This window comes from Camelus ferus, chromosome 12 (genome assembly GCF_009834535.1).
Source record: "Camelus ferus isolate YT-003-E chromosome 12, BCGSAC_Cfer_1.0, whole genome shotgun sequence".
In the NCBI taxonomy this organism is placed as follows: Eukaryota; Metazoa; Chordata; class Mammalia; order Artiodactyla; family Camelidae; genus Camelus; species Camelus ferus.
The window spans coordinates 43145882-43169606 of record NC_045707.1 but is presented as its reverse complement, the minus strand read 5'-3'; the positions used below and the strand labels follow the sequence as shown (position 1 = coordinate 43169606).

The 23725-nt window shown below is 39.1% G+C and overlaps 1 protein-coding gene and 1 long non-coding RNA gene across 9 annotated transcripts in view; both read right to left on the bottom strand.

The window, feature by feature from the left end:
- Window positions 1-23725, bottom strand: part of ANKS1B (ankyrin repeat and sterile alpha motif domain containing 1B) — an 860521-nt gene that overhangs the window by 49106 nt on the left and 787690 nt on the right. For 4 of the 8 annotated variants that reach the window (XM_032493560.1, XM_032493561.1, XM_032493568.1 and 1 more), the window contains 3 exons: window positions 15310-15384; window positions 8907-9035; window positions 6992-7063 (listed from right to left, as the gene is read on the bottom strand). In XM_032493560.1, the coding sequence (XP_032349451.1) occupies window positions 6992-7063; window positions 8907-9035; window positions 15310-15384 (276 nt within the window). The remainder of the gene's footprint in view (window positions 1-6991; window positions 7064-8906; window positions 9036-15309; window positions 15385-23725) is intronic. The other 4 variants (XM_032493562.1, XM_032493566.1, XM_032493567.1 and 1 more) reach the window with 1 other exon arrangement.
- LOC116667711 lies at window positions 15602-19849 on the bottom strand. The gene is made up of 3 exons (XR_004324710.1): window positions 19839-19849; window positions 18566-18570; window positions 15602-15678 (listed from the first exon to the last, which is right to left on the bottom strand). It is a non-coding gene; the product is annotated as an uncharacterized LOC116667711 (long non-coding RNA).

Sequence of the window (23725 nt, the reverse complement as noted above, 5' to 3'; positions counted from 1 at the left end):
CTATTTTAAGACATACACACAAACACACACACCACATTTGTGGCCTTAGACCTGTATTTAGCTTGTGCAGTACTTTCAGAGAGTGAAAGATAAATAATTTGATTGTTTCCTGAAACTTGGGCATCAGGAACTGTTAAAAAAAAAACAGTTGTTTATAAGTTTTCCCCTACCCTGGTTCCTAAGAAATAGTCCCTGAAATTATTTCTGAAAATGACACTTCCTACAGAAGGGATTTGTATGAGGACTGAAAGACTAAATGTGACTTCAGTTTGAGTCTCTCCTAAGGGGAGAGAGGCCTCTTAATTTAACATTTCCATCTGATCCTAAAATTTTTTTCAAGCTTTCCAATTCATTCTCCGTCATTAATTTCTTTCCCTACAAGCATAGGAAAAAGATTGTCTTCATACTTCAACCAAGGCACAGACAATTATTTGGAAATCTATAATTTTGAAAATTCAAATTTAGAATTGCTTCCAGATGGAAGGTTTAAAAATCATATCAGTTAAAGAGAGCAGACTCAACAAGAAGTCTGATCGATGGTGAAATTGTCTAAGCCCTTTGGGAAAAAGAGATTCCAAAACCTAAATATACTAGAATATTTGCTTATTCCTGACTTAAAAATAATTTTTAAATATTTCCTTTCTTGCAACAAGAAGGTAGATTTCTACCTTATTATAGTTGAAAACAGATTGTTTCTTTTTCTTTTTTGTTCAGGGTTATTTCCTCGAGCACAAACACCTATGAATAATTCTACTCGTCAAGGATAGAATTAGGGAAAGTCAGCTTTCAGAGTATTAAGTTGAATATAATGGCCTATCTCTTACAGTAGCAGAAGTTTCCTGATGGTATATTTAATTAGGGAAGTGAGAGAGTGCTGTGTATTAGTGATAAATATACCCTGGGGCAAAATTCAGGGCTGGGGTTTGGGGTATGTGGAAGTCTAGGGAGGCAGAATGGAACAGTAGAACCTCGCTTGGCCAGAAAAAATCCCTCATTTCACCAAACACTCACTTTACGTCTTCAAATCTTTGAAGTGAGAGCTACTCATATCAAAGAGAACTGAAGGGCCAAAGCAATCAATTTATTGCTTTGTAAAGTTCAGTTCTGTGGACACATTATTTAAAAAAGGCAACTCCCAATCGATTTAAGAACAAATTACCTCCCCTAAATATAAAACTGCAAAACTACATACGCCATCTTATCTACAGTGTCCCTTCACTTTCTCTCCCTTTTGGCAACGGCCTTTAAAAGTTGGAAAGAAGAATGCAGGGTTCCTGAGTCTTTGAATATTCTTTTAAAAAAAAATTAGGGGAGGAGGGAAATAGGTTTATTTATGTATTTAATTTTTAACGGAGGTACTGGAGATTGAACCCCAAACCTCATGCATGCTAAGCACGTGCTCTACCACTGAGCTATACTCTCCCCCTTGAATACACTCTTATTATACATTGAAAACCAAGGTAAGGACTGGGGCACTGGAATTGCAGGTAGGGAAAAACAAATTAAATAATCCGAAAACAAATCTATTCATCAGTTTACTTGTTTTCAAACATTTGGAGTAAGAGGTCAACATGTTTTAAGATTTTTACTGAACTTCACAGGCACTCCTTTCCATGGAACCATCACAAGTACATTCTAAGGTAGCTATTTTACAGCAGGCTCTAGGAATACAGTGCATGGTTCCTGCCTTCTAAGGGGCGCGAAGCTCAAGTAACCAGACATTTACACAGCGTGCTGTGAGGTGTGATGGAGCCAAGGGGCTATGCTCTGCGGGGAAAACGCGAGGGGAGCACCGTGTGCAGGATCCCAGAGCTGGTGCTTCCCCTCAGGAATCTTTTCAGAAATGAAGATTCTGTCCCTGAGCACAAATTTAGCTGGAAAACCCAAGCAGGAACATAAAGGCAGCACTAAATCAATGTATTCATACTAAATAGGTATCTTTCACAATTCCTCACGTTTTACTAATCTATGTTTTGAAATTTTAATTTTAAATAAACATGTCTGTAAAGCTTTCATGGGAAAGGAAATAAGCAGCCAAGTTGTACTTAGTAGGTGCAAAATAATTTGTAGAAATCATTCTCCCTAAAAGTATGCCTCACTATCAAGGCGTAGCTAATCTCCTGGGCTTTTTTTTTTTTAAAGCAAACTCTAAAAGATAAGGCAAAAATTGGAATTTTACTTAAAAAATGATCAGGGTTCCTTACAAGTTTCAATTGATTCTTTGCCACTAACCACCATTCAGAAGGTAATTTTAGAGGGGCATTATTTAGGGTTTAGATTCAGCAGGAAAAAATCTTACAATGAAAACCTGCACACAAAGGTTTATAGCAGCTCTACTCATAACTGTCTAAACTTGGAAGCAACCAAGGTGGTTTTCTATAGGTTACTGGATAAACAGACTGTGGTACATCCATACAATGGAATATTACTTAGTGATAAAAAGAAATGAGCTATCAAGCCACAAAAGGCATGGAAGGGAAACTTAAATGCATATTGCTAAAGTGAAAGAAGCTAGTCTGAAAAGGCTTCATATGGTATGATTCCAACTATATGACATTCTGGAAAAGATAAAACTATGTAACAGTAAAAAGGTCAGTGGTTGCTGGGAGTTAGGGGGGCAGGGGAGAGGAGAGATGAACAGGTGGAGCATGGGGGATTTTTCTAGGGCATGAAACTCTTCTGTGTGGTATTGTAATGGTGGATACTGGACATTATGCATTTGTCAAAACCCAAAGCATTGTATAACACAAAGAATGGACCTTAGTTAGTAACAATCTATCAATATTGGTTCAATTGTGACAAAGGTACGGCACTAATGCAAGAGGTTAGTAACAGGAAATTGGGAGGGTAGTGTTGATGGAGGGACCTCTCCGTGTTTTATGCTCAATATTCCTGTGAACCTAAAACTTCCTTTAAAACAAACTCTATTAATTAAAAAAATCTTAAGACAGTTTGAAGAGGAAAGAGACTGGTTAATCTGAACAAAGAGAGAAATGATTCCATATTGTAGAATGGTAGGAATTACTATCATCTCACGCACGTTAGTTTATTAGGGTGCATTTTTTTGTGCTTTCTTAGTTTTTAATTTTTTAAATATATTTTTATTGAAGTACTGTCAGTTTATAATGTGTCAATTTCTGGTGTACAGCACAATACTTCAGTCGTATAGGAACATACATATATTCATTTTCATATTCTTTTTAACCATAAGTTACTACAAGATATTGAATATAGTTCCCTGTGCTATACAGTATAAACTTATTGTTTATTATGGTGTATTTTTAATTGAAATAATAGGTGTATATAAAACACCAGGAGATTAGTGTGGGATTATCTCAACTTCAGAACTGGAGGGGAACTTAGAGATAAATAAACAGGTTTAGGTAAACTTAAAAATTAATGAAATGTGACTATTAAATACCCCCAAACATTTCTGAGAAGGGACAACTGTGTTTGGTTTCTGCTGGGGCAAAGTGAATATGTTAAAGTAAGAGAAAAAAATATTTACAGCTGCTAAGGATGCAATAGAAAAATCTCCTGAATCATATGATGTAATTTATATGTGGAATCTAAAAAAAAAAAAAAAAAAAAGACACAAATGACCTTATTTACAAAACAGAAACAGACTTACAAACATAAAAAACAAACTGATGGTTACCAGGGGAAAAAGGGGGAGAGAAGGGATAAACTGGGAGTTCAAGATTTGCAGATACTAACTACTATATATAAAATAAACAACAAGTTTATATTGTACAGCACAGGAAACTATATTCAGTATCTCGGAGTAACCTATAATGAAAAAGAATATGAAAAGGAATATATTTATGTATATGCATGACTGAAACATTATGTTGTACACCAGAAATTGATACAGCATTGTAAACTGACTATACTTCAGTAAAAAAAAAAAAAACCTCCAAGATTTTAATTTATGTTAACACACTGAAATGCACCCCAAATGACTACGTATGTCTGTATCTAAACGGTTTAATTTAGCCAGTACTAATCTTACAGACTCTTTGAGGGTTCCTAAAGCTATTTCTTTACCAACATAAATGATCCATCTTTTCAGCTATTTTAAAACTCAGGACAGTAGATGTTTCACTGGCACATGGGAGAGCTGATACAGCCTGGAGATTCGAGTGTGGGTAGTGGAGTTAGACTGCCTAGGTTCAAATCTGGGTTCTGCCGGCTGGGTAACCTTGAGCAAGTTACTTAACCTTCCTTGGCCTTTGTTTCCCCACATGTAAAGGGGGGACAACAGCAATACTTCTCTCATGGTTAAATGTATTAACACGCATATCACTTGTGCAGGGTGTGGCATATGGCTCTCAAATGTTAACTATTACTTGTCCTCAGAAACTGATTTTAGGAGACCATGACTGATGGCAACATGAAGATATCTTTATGATGATACTTCTGTTACTCTGGGGTAATTAAATGTTAACATGTTGGTCTCCTCCACTGGATCGTGAATTCAGTGAAAGAAGCCAAATCATAGTCATCTTCGTTAATAAAATACATTTAAGGAAATATTTATCAGAATGAAGAACTATACTGATTTACTTCTTACTGGGAGAGAAATTTTAATTTCAGCTAAAATTCATTCTGTTGAATTAAAAAACTTTTGTTTTTTCAATTGAAAAAGTAAACCAGGTAAGGTTTTTATCTACAATACTCTGGCCTAGTATATTACTGTACATCAATTTTAAGGTCATCTGTGCCCTACACTATTTCCCCCATGGAGACATGATGATACTGGGACTTTTGCCTGAAATGCCACCATGCTGAAAACAGAGAAAACAGCAACTTGAGGGTCAAACTGAAAATTAACTGCAAGTTGAGATTCACATCATTTTTAGCTGGTGAAGAGTTCTAATTCACAATTCAATAACCCCAGATAATGGATCAAATTGGCACTTCTGCTTTTGAAAGGCTCTGGGGAACCCAGTGAGTGCAACTTTAGTTACTGTATCAAAGACTGATATTTATTTAATCAAGATGAGAAATAAATGTGACATTTGAAGAAGCAATAAAGTTTATTTTCATGTAAACTACCTCAAAAAAACCCACCTAGGGCAGCAAATCAGAAAAATGTCCCAAAGAACAGAAGAATGGTCTCTAAATAGATGGCCTGGCCTTTTCATTTTAAGCAGCAGACAAGTATTTAACTAAATTATTCTCCACTGAGACTATTAAAGTGGTTTTGCTCTTGCTATCCAAATGGAATTTCAGATCCACTTAATTTCAAGAAATTGATTGCAATTCAAATCATAGATCTGGTGTATTTTAAATGGAGCTATGTGCTCTATGCACTATTTATGCTCATTACCACATTGAAGTAGCCAGACTCAGATAATTGAGTTATAGTATTTAAGTCAGAGATGCCAAATTAATTTCTTAGACATGTTCATGAATAGCTCTAAAATTATTATGAGGCTTGATGATTGGAAACCTTTACCATTTTCTTATTGTTCAATGGTGATATAATTTAGGTCAGAGAGACATTTGGAATACAAGATTCCCAGAATTATAAAACCAGGAAGAACCCTACCTGGTATCTAGTCTAATGTTTTTATTTTGTGAGAAAATGAGGCTCAGGAGAAGCAGGAGAATGTAGCAGTTAAAAGCTTGGGCTCCAGAGTCAGACAAACTCAGTCCCTGATTGGCAAATTATTCACCTTGAGAAAGTTATTTAAACTCCCTAAGCCTTAGTTTCTCCATCTGCAAAATGGGGACAATAATTGTACTAATCTCATAGCTTTATGGCAAAGATTAAATGAGCTAAGCACTCAAAGAATTCAGCACAGAAGATTGGTATGTTGTAACTACTCAATAAATGTTAGCAATTACTGTTAAGACTAAAAAGTGACTCCTAAGTAAGTAAGCAGCAACAGAACTAGAACACATATCAGAGTTCCTGGCACATATCAGAGTTTTTTTCAACTAAACACAGTACCTGAGATAAAGATGCAATGGTACGAAGTATAACTACATCACACAGAAAGGTAACTGTTTCAATCTTTCTGCTGTTGAACTGATGAAAAGATTAAATCAGCACTCACATATTGAAGTCAATATGTGAGAAGACTCACATATATTTAGCTTTCCATGAGCAATAGGACATTACATGTTTACCTTCATAACTGTTCAATTATATGCCTTTAAGTGTTTCCCACTAAAAGCTGCCTATATGAAATAAATGGCAGATAAAGTTAGGGTTCACTCGCTAATGATCTTAAATTTGACTCTGGTTAGTGGCTATATGGAATGAGTCCAATATTTTTAACTTGTATCATCAGCCAGATATTACCATATCCTCTACGCATCTGCTCTGGAGGAAGCAAGAGTAAGGGCCACATCAAAAGGAAAAGCTCATGTGATGGGTCTGCGGTCTGAGTGAGATTCAGTTTGGTTTGGCTAATACAGACTCCTCCGAATCCAGCAGTCACCAATCACAACATTTGGAACTGCCATTTCTGCCAACATTTACGGTCCTTATATGATTCAACTCAGAGTTGACTGTTTTTCTTATATTAAAAAATGAATAATTAAGAAGCCTCATAAGGAATATTAGCTTTACATAACATGCTCTCAATATTTCCACATCTGTTAATTTTTAGTTAATGGGCCATCTTTTTAATAAATATTCTCAGACTGTCAAGTGGGTGCTTAGAACATTTTCTTCTAACACTAAAGATCACTTTTTGCCTAATCTGGAGAATGATCGGTGTATATAAAATTAACTTTAAATCTTTAAAAAGAAAAGTGTAATATGGTATAAATATATCAAATAGACATCAGCTCAAACTACAGTGACATAAGCTCAAGTATAAACATGAACAGAACCCAAACACCTTTTTATATAACACCAATGTGATTCAGCCGACCAACAGAGGAAGAAAATAGTAATTTGAAAAGTGGCAATTTGTATCCATACCCAGTATTTAGTATTTCAGTAACTAGAAATAAAATCGTTTGGCAAACTTACCCGCATTTTTGCACAAGCATCTTGGGTGGATTCTGTCCCCCTGAGCTCTTTTATCAGCATAGAACCTAAATACTGAAATACAAAAAATTTCAATGATTTATGAAAAACAGAACATAAATCTGAGCAGCAATTTAAAAACAAATTGTAGAAGCACTACTGGCCAGGTTTTCTGGCTGTAGGTTGCTGCATAACTTTCAAACACTAACAATAACTAATCCTAACATATAAACGCATGTATATAGAGAGAATGCAGCAGAACTAACTGCAGTTCTGAAAGCTGTAAATTGCTCTTTATAATAAAACTGCAGCAGTTTCTAAAGATGCCATCTTTCAAATCATATTTAACTGCAAAATGGGGGCATCTAAAAATGTTTTCCCCTTTTTTTTTTGAGGCAGCAATGTCTGCAAAAATAAATCACACCACTATCTATGTAATTACAGGGTTGTACAAGACAGCTGAGAAGCTAAGCAACATGCACCCTATTTGGACTCAGTTGGCTGCATAGGTAATTACCATGAGGCTGTTCTTAGGCGGAGATGCAGTTTTGGACCTTTTTCATTCACAGCTGTGTGCCCTGTGGTTGATCCACCTGAGATCAGGCTGGGAGCGTGCGTGGCAGGGGAACGTCATTCTCAGTTGTTCCACAGCAGAGAGAGCCGAGGCTCTGGTGCAAACTGATACTAGAGGGGCTGAACGGGGCAGGAGAAGGATGAGAATGTCTCTTCCCAGGAATGACCAACCACTTTGCCGTTAGGTGATCAACTCCAATATTGCCATGGTGCAGGCTGCCACGCACGCTCCCAGTACTGGCTGGGGCAAATAGTTTTTAGCAAGATATCTATTTTGCCTTTCTACCAATTGACTCCCCGTCAACATTTTGAAGCTTCAATAGGTTGTCTGTCACTTTTCCCTGATTTCCTTCAAAAAGAGAAAAATAAAAAGAGCTGTATATGTGTTGTTTTTTTTTAAAGAGTGCATTAAAATAATTTTTTCCCTGACATGACTGAGGAGACCTTGGCACTCTGCAAAAACTGGGTTGGGATGACTTGAAGAGGACGTGCAAGGGCAGAATAGCAGAGGTTTGGTCAAAGGCTTCCAAGAAAGGCTGCCCAGAAAGGCTCAGGGATTTGGCATTTGAGCCTCAGAGGAAGAAGGCATTTCAATCCTGCAGTTTTGGGATTGAAATAACTCCAATGCATCAATAAGTCAGCAGTAAAAGAGGCACAGACAGCACAAAATGGAAAAAAAGCCCAAATTGCTGTGAGATAACCAGAACATCCACATCTTCATCAAATTACAGAAAATGATCATGGTGAAATCCTTATCTTTTAATGTATGAGGAAATTTTGTCCTAACTGAAACATTTATTTTTGAGAGACAGTTTCGATGCTTTGCTGAAGGTTCACTTTTTCCACTGTAGTCATGACAACCATCTGCCCCCAAACCTATGGTATCTTTCAAACATTTATCTGTTCATATTACATAATTCTCAGATAAGTCTGATTCCCTCTCCTATGGAAAAAAAAAAAGCCCAGTAATATAATCCAAATGATGACAATGAAAAGAATCTGGTATTTACATAGAGTGGTAGACCCAATGTTTTGAGATCATTGGCAAGTGAGTGGAAATGTCTGTATGTGCTATTTTATACTCATTTCCACTTAAGATAGCAGTTATATAGTTGTTACAACTATATAACAAGAAAGCAAAATAGACCTTAAGCTTACAAGATTGAAAGGGTTATAAAGCTCTATTTATTTGGACTTTCTCTGTGGCTACTTTAAGAAAAAGAGAAGAGAGAACATGTTAGGAATTTTAGTAATGGACACTTGGGGATACCTTCAATGTAACACAGGCCAGAAGTGTACCCTCTGTCCCCACTGGTACCCAAGTACTGAATTCTGGGTAACTTACAAAAGCTTTGTAATCACACGACTGGAAGATGAGCTTTTCCGGGTGGTGCTGCCAGTACTGAACTGGAGTCGAGGCTGTGGCTTCATTTGGAGGTCGCAAAGTAATGGAAGGTTCTCCCCAGTCTCCTGTCTGAAAATCACATTTATTCTAGAGGTAACATGAGCAGTAGGCCAAGTTCATTCCCTATAGCTGGCCTGAGTTCATCTTATCCCCGCGTGCTATAAACATGCAAATGCATCTGGGTATATTATATGTCTATTATGGTTTTACATGTCTTAGTATCATATTTCCCAAAGTTGAATTAATTTCTGAGGTACGAAAGAAGCTGAACTATTTTATTTTTAGAATGCTACTCTAAGTAATTTAAAAATAAAACATGAAGATACTCATAAATGATTTACTAAGTCATAATTCTCTGTTACAACAGAAAAGAATATACAGTCTTTGAAAGACTCTTCTGTTTTTAAACTTGACTGAAATTTTTACTCTAAATTGCTTTTGCATTCAGATACATGGTGCCATAAATTTCAGTTCCTGGATATGACATGTACCATGTAGTTTGAGTAATTTTATATCTCTGGAGAAAAAGTATGTATGGTAGGTGTGATACAAAACAAAATTTTAGAAGAAAAATGTAATGGATGACATCTAGTTTCTCTTATCTGAATCCATTTGTATCAATATAATGCCACTGTGATTGTACTGGATGTAATCAGCTACCTTCCTCAGAAAACCTAAAGGATGAACAAAGCCTAAATATTTAAATACCAGATTCTGTATGTGCCTGTGCATGTGCTCGAAGTCCTTGATCACAAACACAAGCCCATGCACACACAATGGTATATCATATAGCACGTACACCCGTGGAGACAGACCTAAGATAGAAGGACATCCGTCATTCTAGTTATCATTTTCCATGAAGTTAACCCTGACAGGTTATAACAGTTTAGTATGAAAGTCTAAATTTAAAGTAAAGGCCTGTGTTGGCAGGTCTTTTCCAGGCTCTAGTCTGATTTAGATATTACATATGGGAGATTTTTCACTCTTTTCCCTGGTGGAGATTCTGATTTTTCAAAATTCAGTTCTTTGTCCTCAAATGTTAACTAAGACTAGACAACAGGAAGATTTCCAAAGCCACTCTCTTCTAACCTGTATTTCGTTGGTCTTCTAGAATTATGAGAAATTACCTTTCTCAGGAGTATAAAGAGGTCTCATGAGCTCCCACATCAAACAAAACCCTGGCTAGAGACCAAGTTCCATAGAAGTGCTGGCAAGTGGGGTGACACTAGGGTTTTTTAAGGAGGATTTTCAAGAAGTCTGTGATAACAATGCAAAATTTTGGATGTAGGTGTATGTTTAGGGGGACAAAAGAAGTCTACAGCTTTCATTAAGTTCTTTGAAACGCTCTAGAAACCTCAAAAGGTTAAAAGCCATGAGTCTTCAGGAACAGCTTAGCTGGGAGGCGTGTCTGGGGCAGAGGACTAGCATTCCCATTCTTCTCTGTGGCGGCGGGACTTAACATTAGGAAGAATATGAAGTGACTGCCAATACTGGAAAGGGTTAGGCATAAGCTTTGCCTCCTGGAAATTTCTAACTGGCCTGAATAAACAAAAAAGTTCTAAAGCCTGTCAGCAACGTACAGCACTTTCCCTAGAGGTGGGAGAGCCTGACACTTTTCTCCTTAAGATGGGTCGCTCCCAACCACAGGAAGAGCAAAGTCAGCCTCCTCGTGTCTCCTTGGTGTCTCATCAGAGTGTGTGACCAGTCAGAACCCCTCTGGCTCCTGTCTCACACTCTATTCTGAGCTACTCTGCCTGTTAGTTTTGTTCTGGTTGCTGATTTACCTGCATGCCGCTTGGTTCTCCTCTCTCCCATCTGCTGATACTGCCAAGACTTTATCTGGAATATTTACTTTAGCATTTTTAGACAAAAATCCTACGTTTTCTGATCCATCCCTGACTCATTGTTGAGTTTTCTCTTTATATTTATCTGAACTTTTATTTTGTAGAAGCAATAACTGATTGCAATGAATTAATCAGGATTATGTTTCCCCTGACTTCCTAATTTGGTTTGTTCTTTTCCTTCTCTCTCAAATGTGTGGCTCTTTATTATTTCTCGGTCTTTATTTCAGCTGGCTGTGATTTGCTCCCCACAAAAACTAGCATAAAATAAAAAACGCAGAATATGTGGATTTCAATATTATTTTGAAGCTGAGTGTAATAACCTTTAAATGATAGCAGTTAAAACCCTGGAAACATGCAGCTGTGAGTTCTTAATTAAAAGCTCTCCCCACATCTAGCAAATCATCCTCTAATCTCTCCCATTAACCTGCTCCCCCCTCCCTGGATAAAGCAACAACAACCACATAGCAAACAGGTGTTGTACACTTAAATCACAGGTAACACTGTTAACACAACAACAGGAGTTTGCATGCAACTTCGTGGAATGATACAAAAGGAACTGGTTGACCTCAAAAGGTCCTTCAATCCAGTGTCTGCTGATATGACAACTCAAACCAAGCATCCAGTCTTCCTGTTAGCCCTGTGATTGCTCAGCTGAGGTACACGATGGCCAAGCTCAACAGGCACTTTTCCAAAAAGCCTGAACAGACATGGCAGGAGCTGGGAGTACCACGGGTTGTGGGGCAAGGGTTGGGAATAGGAATGGGGGTGGGGATAGGTGAGGTAAAGCTGAGGTTACCAGGACATTTCAGGTGTTCATACATTAAGCATGCAAATCATATGCAAACTCATTCTCTAACTGCTGACTTAACTCAGGCACTTTTATAATTAAATTTCAATATGAGTTCCACATACACTTAAAGCAGAATGCTGATCCAAATATTTACATCATCCACATAAGTTGTAGCAGCCATTTTGGGAGAAACAAGCCCCCGCACATACCACCCCAGTCTGGAAACCACCCCACTCTCTTATTTGATAACCACTTGAAGAAATGGGTGGTGCATCCATTTAATCTGTTTGGGCAGCGCCATCATCTGCTCTCCTATGATTCCACTTTGTCCAGAAATCACAAACCACCTGCTCTGAGTCCCGAGTGATCCAACAGGCCTCCCCTATGTGCAATGGGGGGAGATAATTATAGGGGAGAGAAACAGAATCCTCACTTTATTTTCTTTGTGGCCCTGAAACACTGCTCTAATCCAAATATTTTATAACTTCCCTACAGGGACTGAATCTACCTTTCTGGAAATAGAAACTGAATTTTGTCATACTTAGTGCTATTTCCAGAAATCCATTTTCCAACAGAGGGAAAAGTGTTCTTAAAATTGAATTTATAAGAAAATAATTTTATTTCTTACTGTAAATTCATCAATTTACTATTATTTTTTTAACCTTAGATCTAACAGTATTTAGAAGACTCACCTTGAAGGTGTTGATTTTTCTCTTTGGAATTAATTTAGTAGGAATGGACAGATTTGACATCACACTATTGTAAAGGGCAGATGTGGCCCTGGCCTTTGGGTGGGATTCAGCATCACCTGGTCGACCAACAGTAAAAATAAGAGTTCAGAGAACAAGGGTGCCTTAGGTCACAGTTCTTCGGAGGCTGAATTACAGCAGGAATGAGCGATGGAGGAACTAGATAGAGTGGTGGCTATATGGAGTAGCAGCAGAGACCAAAGAGCAAATAAGGGGTTTTGCCTCACATATAAAATAATTTCAAGTGATGAAGCCTGGTACTAGGTCTTGTTAAATATACATTCATATATCAATAGTATTTCTTTGGGTAAATTTAAGAAATTAATAATTTCCCACTTAAAAAATGCTTATTCAATATTAAATAAAAACCAAATAGATCTAAAAAGCCTTTGCCTGAAATAGTTTATAATCAAACCTTATCTTTACTGAAAAGTAGACCTAAACATGGGTAATGATGAGGCAATAATATGGTAATAATATTTAATCAGAATAACAAAATAAAATCAGAAAAGTTTGGAGTAAAGTTCTGTCATATTGTAGGCTATTATCGACTGGCAGTACCCTTTAAAAGGCTTAAGTAATTGCAGAAGAGAAATTAAAATGATCCAAGGCACTCTTACCAAATATTTTCAGGCTATTTTTTAAGGGCTTAAAATACTTAGAGAAAAAGCATTCCTTTAGTTTCATGTACTGCATGATCTTAAAAGTTCAAGAATTTGGTCATGGCTTAAAACCTTGTCGACTTGGTTGGTATGTATGTATGTATTTCCTTTAGTATATATCAATTAGACAGAGGAAAATATACATTATTAACTATCCCTTCAAACTCAAATAAACATTAACATTCTAATATAAAGGAAAACATAATTTGAGATTAGAGTTTTACACAGAGAATTGATTCTGCTTAATAGGTATTTACCAACTGCCAACTAGAAATTGATAGCCTGATTGAGTTTGAAGGATTATAATTGGGTCATATTTAATATAATGTAATTAAGTTAAATGTCTCATACGAAAGTGTAAAACCACTAACTGAATTTAGTTATAACACAGAAAAAAATGTTCAAGAGTCCACAGATAGATTTTTATTGGAAAGCAGATTCCAAAATGGAGCTTTAAAACTTTGCATTATTTCAAGAAGTGGTACTGGTTTTAGCTCATGAGCACCAGGTATGGAAGGCAAATTCTAAAACATCATATCCTACAGCTCTCTATTGCCAAAAATGGAAACTGAAGATATCACATATTCTATGTGCTCTGAGAGTACAAAGGGGAGATAATGTCTATATTCTTATTTTCTTCTTGAGAAAAAAGTTTCACAAGGATGTCAGTAAATAATTAAAAGCCATGATTTTGACTTAGCTTTCAACATGACAGGAAGGCATGGTATTTTCCAAGCTTTATACTAGTCTTTAAAATTTTTTTTTCCAATTAGGATTTAATTGATTTTTTTAAATAGACGCTTTTAAATCTTTTCTACTAGGAACTGCTTCCACCTACCTGCTTGTAAATTTAGATCCGAATATTAAAAACATAATTCTCTATTTCTTCAGAACACTTAACGAAAAACTAAAATGAGTTTAAATGACAATTGTTATTTTAATGTTTCCCTTTCCCTAATTCTGACAAATATCAGAGATGGCCTACCCAAACATACATAAGATATATGTGATTACATTTAGTTTCCATTATCCTAAGGCTTTGAAGAATGCGATATACAATTCTACCCTTATAAATATGTACACATGTATTTGGATGTGAATGTAAGGAAAGGTCTCCTATGAATATTCACACACACACATGAAAGCAGGATGCTGCTGGAGTCTTGTTTTGTTTTTTTTTTTTAAGATTTTTATCTTCAAAAATAAAGAGTGCTGGTTTGGTCAAATGCAGTTCATTATCCTGAATTTGTTCTTTTTGATGATAAAGAGCAGAGATGGCCACTTCTGAACACGAAAAAGCACCATTTAGTGTTTACGTGTTCAGGAGGAACTGCTGGGTCACTGGAGCACCAGTATCAGGCAACGTATAGACACCGCGGTCCCCAAGAGCCAGAAATCCCATGCACAGGAGGAGGGGTGTACCTGATGTGGCACCCCCAAAAGAGGCCCTTCACATGCCACCCCAAGACCTCTGCTTAGTGATTCTCAACCAAATGTCTCAACTTCAGCAGGTTACCCCATGAGAAAAATTTAGCAGAATGTGAAAATAAGATTGTATTTTAAAGTACAAAGTGGAAAAAAACCCCAAAACATTAAAATGCTTACTTTTCAAACAAAAATGAATTTTTAAAAAGTATGCAAAGGTGAAATGTGAATATTTGAATATTAAGCAGCTCAGAGTAAAACAGGGGTCAAGATTTCACACACATTCCAAAGATCAACTCAGTACTGTCAAATGGAAAAAAAGGAAAAGGCTGAGAACCACTTTGTAGCTGTAATGGTGCCTCTCCTGGCTATACCCCTCCCACGCTTGCATCAAACTTACACAAAATATCATGCAAATCATACTCAAATATTTCTCATAGTTAAGCGCATGAACCTTTGAGAACTGTTAGACACAAAGGACTGAATAGCCCATGGACATGGGAAGTACAAAATGGGGAAGAAAAACACTGATATATACATGGGTATATATATATCAATTTACCCTTTTCGTTTCTCCTGTAAAAGCAAGTTAACGCAGACACCTGGGATGAAAGCCAAACTCACATGGGACAGATTTTAACCGTAGACTTCAAAACCAAGTGTGTTTCTCATTTCAGGACAATGTTTGAACGGTAAGTAGTCACAAGGCACAGTAAATGAGGTAAAATACACGAAAAAAAAAATCTCAGGAGTCATTAGACGTCACAGATTTTCTGCATTGCCAGGACATGGTCCCTATAGCTACTGACAACACTGGGCAACACATGACATAGCGCAAGTTCAGGAAGAGAAAATAACCATTTGTAACCTTACATTATGAACCTGATGGATGGCTGAGAAAGGAAATCCAGCGTTCTGATTCGTCCATATCTCACAGACAGACGACTGCTGATATAAACAGAAAACTATCTCATCTTGTCAATATTTAAAACACGGCAGCTACCAAGGTAGCAGCAAGGAAGGGAAGGAGGAAAATAATACAAAGCAAAGAATCACATTTCTTAAAAAAACAACTCAAAAACTCAAAAAAAATTTTTAGGCTGCCCAAGGTTTAATAACTGACTTCCAAGTCATTCTTTTGCTTAAAAACATTTTGGGTTGGCTGGAAAAAAAAAGGCCATTTATGCATTAGTCTTATGTCAAGAGAAATTCCCAATATATTCACATCTTGGAAAAAGCAAACTATTTTCCATTTGCCAAAGAAAACGGAAATACCTTCCCTTTTCATGTCATTCATTTCAGAGGATAAATATTTTCATGAAGTTCAGGAAAGATGAGAAAAAGATCTTTTACACAACTCAAACATTTTTATTTTCTTATCTTCAAATGACCAAGAGCAAACAATGCAATAAAATGACTTTCCTAATTTGGCCGTTGCTCCATCTGATAAACCTAGAAGACATTTTTCCCTCCAGCGTTCTCAAAGGCAAAACTCCGTGGTTAACCCAGGGAGATGTGGCAGTTTGCTGCCCAGCAGTGGGAGGAGGTGGTCGAGGAGGGGGCTTGAAGGAGGCAGGGCAGGGAGGGGCTGGGGTCGGGGAAGCTCAGCCTGTCACTCAAGCAGAAATGCTGGGGAACAGCCTTTGTGAGCCTAGTCAACCAGCTCCATGATTTGGACTCTCCACCACACCACTGACAATCTAATAACCAATTATTAAAAGGCAATCACGTTTGCTTAGAACCAAATGCCAAATGAACCAACACCCTCCCAGGACTTAGAGCAGAAACTACCAGATAAACCAACGAGGCTTCTGGCTTGACCTTTACAGAATTCTTTTCCCGAATTCCATCATCTAAAAGACACCATGAAATTGAATCACAGAAAATGGCAGAATGCCTAAACTTATTCAGCCAAGCCCTGTGAACATCCCCAGAATTCACAAGCAGAGCATTCAAGGATCAGTGCACGAAGGAGATAAGAACATAACCACAGTAGGGTTTAGAAACCCAGCAAAGAACAGTATTGTCAGCAAACGAACTACAGAAAAGAAGGTTTATCCCTGGCTAAATGTTTCCTCCACCTCCACCCTCCCAGAAACACTCACCAGAAATTTAACATCTCTTTCTCTCTCTCTCTCTCTCCAGTTCCAAAGGCAGCTCCACACACACCTACATCTTTGCTTTCCATCCCTTCTGTCATCTGGATGGCTTGCTAGGGACAGATTGTCAGGTAATTGGCATTCTGTTAAGAAAGTAAGATCCCTGGGGTCTGACCAAAAGGCACCTCCAGCCACCTCTCACATAAACCAGTCCTGTTATTCTTAGTTTTTGCTCTAAACTTCAAGCTATTTTCTCCGCAGGGGGATCTCCCCCTTCTTACTTTTCAAAAATTAAATCTCTAGCTAAAGTTAAGTCTAGGGGCCATAAAACCCCTAGCCTCATCTCCAATAGCTATCATCTGATTTAAATATGTTCTATTAACTCTGCTTTCGTGGGATTACCATCTTAACTGGCACAAAAGATACTTCTAGGATACCCTTGATGTACTCACCCACAGTTCTGAACTAATTCTTTTGCATAAATTACATCTTCTACAACTTTCACAGACTTTCAGTGCTAGAAGTAACCCAGGGACCACCTGTCATCCGACAGATGATGATAATGACATTCAGAGGTTAACCAGCTTGCTCCGGTCACACAGGGAAGGGTCACAACATGTCAGCTTGTCAGGGTGGCTAGGAAGGGGTACCAGCCCAGTACTGACTTCACCAGAAGGCGGAAGGAATATCCAGTTACATGGAACCTGTTTACTCATTCTGAAACAAATATATATAAATGGAAGCAGTTCATGGAAGTCTCAATTCCACAGGAGTTCAAATACCTTAAAATATTGTCTGCTAATCATTACTCCCAAATGGGCCATGCTCAGGCTCTCCTCCCTCATGGGCAACAGGCCAGTCGACATTTGGAGCAGCCTGCAAGACCTCCTGGTCACTTGCAGTCAGGAAGTAGCCTTTTTTTTTTTTTTAATAAAAGTCCAATTTCGTATATGATTCAAACTTTGCCCTCTCTCTCCACAGGCCGGTCTTGGGGCTTAAAAAAACCTGAGGTGGGGTGGCATGGTCCACCATGGGTGCTCCCTACCCCATGCCTACCTCCTCCATGCGCTTAGGTGGGGAAGAGGGTATACGAGAAGGACAAGGGCCTCTCTCTTACTTGGCACTGGCTGAATTCTCCCTGCTAGTTGTCACTGCTTCTCAGGGTGACACTAACTTGGCCTCTGATCCCTCTCGTAGGAGCTGCCCCACCCTGGGTTCTACTGTACCCTGGTGGGTTCTCTGGAGGGCTCTGCTGGGGTAGGGGGTGGGGTCCTTATTGCACAGTTTCTGATGTGAGAAATCCATCCCTAGTTAGACTTCTGTCCACCCCCACGCAGCCCTCCTGGCACACATGCATGCCCCTGGGGTGGGACACAGGGGAGAGGGCACACGCCCAGCCTCCTGCACGCCCACCGCATCACATACATACATCCTTGCCATGCAGAGGGGCTGCTCGGCTACCACTCCCCCTCTCTGCCAGGATGTCTCCCTCCAATTCTCTCTTCTTCAGCTCAGATTGGTTTACATGCATCTGCTCCCAGAAGTCCAATGAGGGAGAGAGATGCTATTTCCCCCTTCTGGCATGTTCTCCCACCCTAGGTGAGCATTCCTCTTGAAGCCCTTCCCCCAGGCTTGTATTACATGGGGATGCACTCCCTCCTCTCCCCTGGGAAGGGAGAAAAAGCCCCAGCAATTTCCACAGTGGCTCAGATAATCCTCTGCCCCCCCAGCCCCCAGCCCCAATCTTCTGCCTCTGGGGACAGGGAGCTGACTGTGCAGGGTGGAAGCCGCCACCTCGTGGCAGACCCCAAGCAGGGTATCAGGGTCCATTATCAGCAGCTCTCTCTCTAGAGTGTGTGGTACTTAGTACCTACAGGAAACACCCCTTGAGTACCCTGCTACACGAGTCAATCTTCCACAGTCACAGAAGTTACCAGAGAGTTAAGGATGGAGAGAAGGTCTAGTGCTATAATTCTTTTATTTAAAAAAAAATCCATGTAAACTTTTCCCAATGAAGAAATAAAACCCACCTCTACTGAAGAGAGTTCCTATGTGACTCATATAATTTTTAAAGAAGTTACAATAACTTTTCATTTATAAGCTATGTTCAAATTTAGAAAAAGTAAAACCGCTCTCATTTCCAACAACTATACGACTCAACACAAATGGTAAAAAGTCAGATTTTAAAATAGAGTTTAAGATAAAGGCAGTTAATTGTATTGTACTTATGGAGGCTTTTTTTTTTAAAGCTGGTACATGTCAGATATCACAGTAATTCCACTGGCGGTAAATACTTTATCAGGCTTATAGAGCAGTAATTTAAGGTGGACCAACTATAAATGGCTCCTCTTCTAGACACATGATTACTAGGCTGAGTGCTAGAACGAACTTTTTAAATGCAAAAAAGTTTCCACTGCAGAATTTCATTATATTTATGAAGATAGTATCTCAGGGTACAATATGCATTGAAGTACTGAGTGTTCAAAAGCTTTGAGAAAGAAAAGTATCATTGATAAAATTTCATTGGGGGCTCAAATTCCTAGAACAGAAGGGATTTAAATCCGAGTTTTAATTAAACCTTAGAATGTCCTCATCTGTGAAGAGGAACGATAATAGCACTCGGCTTACTTATTTCACCCGGTTCTTGTGCAGCTCATGCTAAGCTTCACACGTGCGGGCACGTTCTGACAGCTACGTGTCTAGGACCCAGAATACAGAAGGCCGCCAGACATGTTTACTAAGTGAATGGAATCACAGAAGGTGTTCAGTCTTTCTTGGCAAATGGTAAAGCACTATAGGAACGTTAATTACTGCTATTTGTTATCATTTGCGGTTGGTCAACTTTGTTGTAGGCACTTGTGCCTTCAGTAAACTACATCACTGCCAACACATTTCTGGTAAAATGCACCAGAGATTAACCTTGCAGATTTCTTATTAGAGAAGTTCTCATTTTTCCTGATAAAGGCTGAAAAGTGGCTGCCAACTTTGTTAAAGGGAGAGGAGCATCTGTAATTTGCACACCTACGTGCTAAAGAACTGCTTGTACGGAGCTTGGAAACAGTTCTGTAAAAGGATGGTAAACATCGTGGGAAATTTCATTTGCTTATTAGTTTTCTCTCAATCCCTTTTCCACATACATTGCGGAGGCTAATTTAGTTGCTGTGAACCTGAATGATCATGAAATCCGAACAAATGGGGGTTACGGAAAGGTACAGTAGTCCCAGAACTGAGATATAATTAATAATTCCATGTTTATTTCTTTGATGATGAAGTCAGTACACTTTTGGAGATGCATAATTTAACTTTAGATCAGACCTCCCTCTCTCTTCACTCTGGAAATGTTTTCTTAAAATACAACACACACCCTGCTGTTGTTACCATCACATATCTCAGATTACCAAGAATACAGTTCAGAAAATACAAGGCATTTGTGTTCAAATCTAATAATATACTAAAAAGAATATTACCTACCTCCAAAGCCTTCCTCCTAAAGGTAGACTTCTTTTTTGCTCAATTGGTAGCAACCCAGTAACTTACACTAAACTCTCCCTCCTTCATTGTGTGTTTTTCCTTCTTTACTGGAGCCTTCTTCAAAACTGCTTGAATAACATTTTCTATGAAAAGCAAACAAACCCCTTCCATGGACCCACCATCCTCCCTGAGTTTGTCCTTAATTTCTGCTCTGTAAGAAGCAAAATTTCCCAAGAGGCGTCTGTATGGTCTCTGCTTTCCCTTTTCCTGTCCTCACCTGAGCCCACTCTATGAAACTGCTTTTCTCACTTTGTCAAATCCAGCTGTTCATTTTCCTTGACCCATCTGACACTTGCTCACTCCTTCCATTTCTTGGTCTCCTTTGCTGGTTCCTATGATCTGACCATTCTCTGATCCCTGGAGCGTCAGTCCCCAATCTTTTCCCTTTCTCTGGCTATACTAGGTGGTCTCATCCAGTCCTGACTCCCAAGTTTATGTCTCCACCCCAGACCTCTCCTCTGAATCCCAGACTCAGCTATCCAGCTGCCTTCTTGACTCCTCACCTTTGATGACTAATAGGCATCTTAATCTTAAATTAAATGCCCCAAACTAAGATCCTGATTACCTCACCTCCCCTATAAGCTTTCTTATCTCACAAAATGGCAACCCTCTTCTTCCAGTTAGAGTTGTCCTCTTGCTCACATTTCACATTCAGCCCAGCAGCAAATTTTACTGAGTCTACTTCTAAAATCCTCTCACCCTTTAATCACTACCTGGCCCAAGTCACTACCTTTTCTCACTTGGATTCTTCCATTAGCTTCCGAACTGGTCTCATTGCTCTCATCCTTGCCCTCTGAGTGCTTATTCTCAATACAACAGCCAAAATGATCCATTTAAAATGAAAGCCAGTTCATGCCACTTTGCTCCATTTAACTCAGAAGAAAAGTCAGAGTCCTAATAATGGCCTGCAAGGATCTCCATTTTCTGGCACCCGTCCCTCTCTGCCCTCTCTGCCCTCTCTGCCCTCTTGCTCAGTTGGTTCTGGACAGCAAAGCACACTCCAGCTTCAAAGCCTCTGTATTTGTCTCCCCTTCTGCTGAAAGACTCTTCCTCCAGATGCTGCAGGACCAGCTCCTCACTTCCTTTAAATTCTACACCAGTGCCAAGACTCAGAAGCCCGCCCCAAGCACCCAGCATATTATATCCAAATTAAGTCTGTGCTTTTCACGCTGCAAAGGGATTATTCTTTGAAGCATGAACTGAACATGGGAAAAAAGTTTAGAGCGTAAGAACCTGTCTTTCTGGCACCCTGACATTCATTCAGAGATAATTATTGCTCATCTATTAGGTACAAGGCATGGGTCACAAAGTGAGCAGTGGTAAGCCCTGCTTTGAGTCAGTGTTTATGTAACAGGGATTGCTATGGACACAATCCATTGTCAATTGTCAGGACCAGCAGCAAACTGGGATTCAGAGGCTGATGGAGGGCCGAGGAATGGAGCAAGCCGATGACAGCTCCACCTACTCAGTAACACCAATTAGGCTCTGAAAACCTTCCGGGAGTCTGCCGATGCCGTGTAGCTAGTTTAATAAAGAAACTTGTATGAATAGAGCCCTCAGGTCAGCTTCTATCTCAGATGAAATTTTCTGCCTTGTTCTAGCCCTGGAAAAAAAAAAAGCTTTTCCTCTGTTTCTCCCTTATGTCTGTCCACACTTCAGGGTGTTCAGAAATTGACCAGAAAGATTCCAACAAGACAGGAAAGGTTCAGAGTGAAAGTTAAAGGAGTAAAGAAGTCCGTTCCTTCTCTTGGATGACAGCGCTTCTAAAATAAAACAAAAACAAACTTGAAGAGAGAACAAAACAGCTTCAAAGGCAAAAGAAAAAAGGGCACCCTAACAAAGGAAGCCTCGGTCAGCAGCCAGCCAACTCAGTGGCTCCTGGAGCAGAGACTAAAACGAGATGAGATCTGTCAAAGGGTGGAGTCACACAAATTCAGTTCGGTCAAAGAATATTGCACCAGAAACCTCGTGTGCATTTTTCTTCAGCTTCCTCTTCCATGGGCATCAACTAAACCCTACCTGGAAACTAGAAAACCAGAAACTTCTCTCCTGAGTTACCCAGAGGCAGCAGGCCAGGCCAGCTTACTTCTTCTGTCCCACCGCTGTAGACGCAGGAACCATCCTCCTTCTCCTCTCAGGTGAGTTTCGAGATGTGCACAGGCCCTCGAACAACTACACGTGATTCCTCTCTTCAACTCCACTGTGAACATCTCAGGTTCAGGCTTTCCTATCACAGACCCTTGTTGTAAAAGGTTTCAGATCAACTGTTTTGTTTGCAGGGAACACTGGGCTAGAAAAAATGCTACTTCCCATCATTTCTTCATTTGTCTGAAGAGCAGTCTTCTCAACCTTCATGAGTGACCTTCCCCCTATGTCAGGGAAATTCTTGGACAGATTGGGAATCACCTGCTGGAAGTGAAAAGCCAGGCCAACAGTTGTTCTTCCATGTGTGACCCATTATTGCTGGCATCAGAATTCATCAATCTAGCAATAGTGGGAGGAAGTAAACACCACGTTTGGGCTCATCATAACAACACTGACATGATATAAATGAGGGCAGTACTTGCTGCAGGCCCAAAGTTATACTCTTCTCTCTCTCACTTCCTCTCCCCGCCCCCCACTTCTTCCTTCCTTCCTCCCTCCCTTCCTTCCATCCTTCCATCCTTCCTCTCTTATGCTGGTATTGACAGCACAGAAAGTAAGCCCTCAGCTGCCAAAAGAAGAGAACTATAGCTGTATGACCTGTTACTCATTTGTAGAGATAATACATAACTTGCATTCCCTAACATGACAGTTGTAGCCCTAAATAACATTACATAATTACTGATGAACTCTCTTCACAGGGAGAAAAAACAGAGCAGAGAGAAAAAGTGGATCACTGTCTGGAGAATCCAGATCTCATTGTACAGCTCCCTGGGTTCCCTGGGTGTTGCAGGGAATTTATGTCAATTGGGATCGTACTGTTTCTTGCAATATGGGCTGTTTCACTTGTTCTTAATCAGAGTTTGGATGCCACCACTCCTGATACAAACATTTTTCAAGGCCATTAGCAGAAATATTAATCACTCATTCAGAAAAGCAGCAATCAGATTTTTTAGCATAACTGAACTGCTGCAAAGAATTCGATTTTGCAAAGTAATAATTGTTCTTTGCCTGTAACATCTCTTTAAAATAGACATTGTGATCCTTTCTTGTAAATTGAGGATGTCATTTGTAAAATTTAAACCCATTTATTAACAACATGGTCAACACTGCTTCCTGTCTCTGGTTAAAAAGAGGTATTGGGCAAGGCCATTCATTCAATGATATTTACTGAGACCCCACCACTTCCTCTTTTATTTCACAAGGGTGGGATATAAGGAACAAGGTCGGGCTGAATGATCATCTTGTTTGAGGCCAACTTAAGAGGTCTCTGGTAGAAGGCTACACAGGTTTTCCTCAGTTCTGCCTGGTTCAACACTGAGATCAATACACTGGAGAAATTACTTGAAAGGCACTTTTTCTGAGGTGAGTTTTTTTTTAAACTATCACTTATTTTTTTTTTAAAGTGGTGTGTATGTATGCATGCATGTATGTATGTATGTAGTATTGGCGGGGAAGGGTAACTACGCTTGCTTATTTATTTATTTAATGGAGATGCTGGGGATTGAACCCAGGAC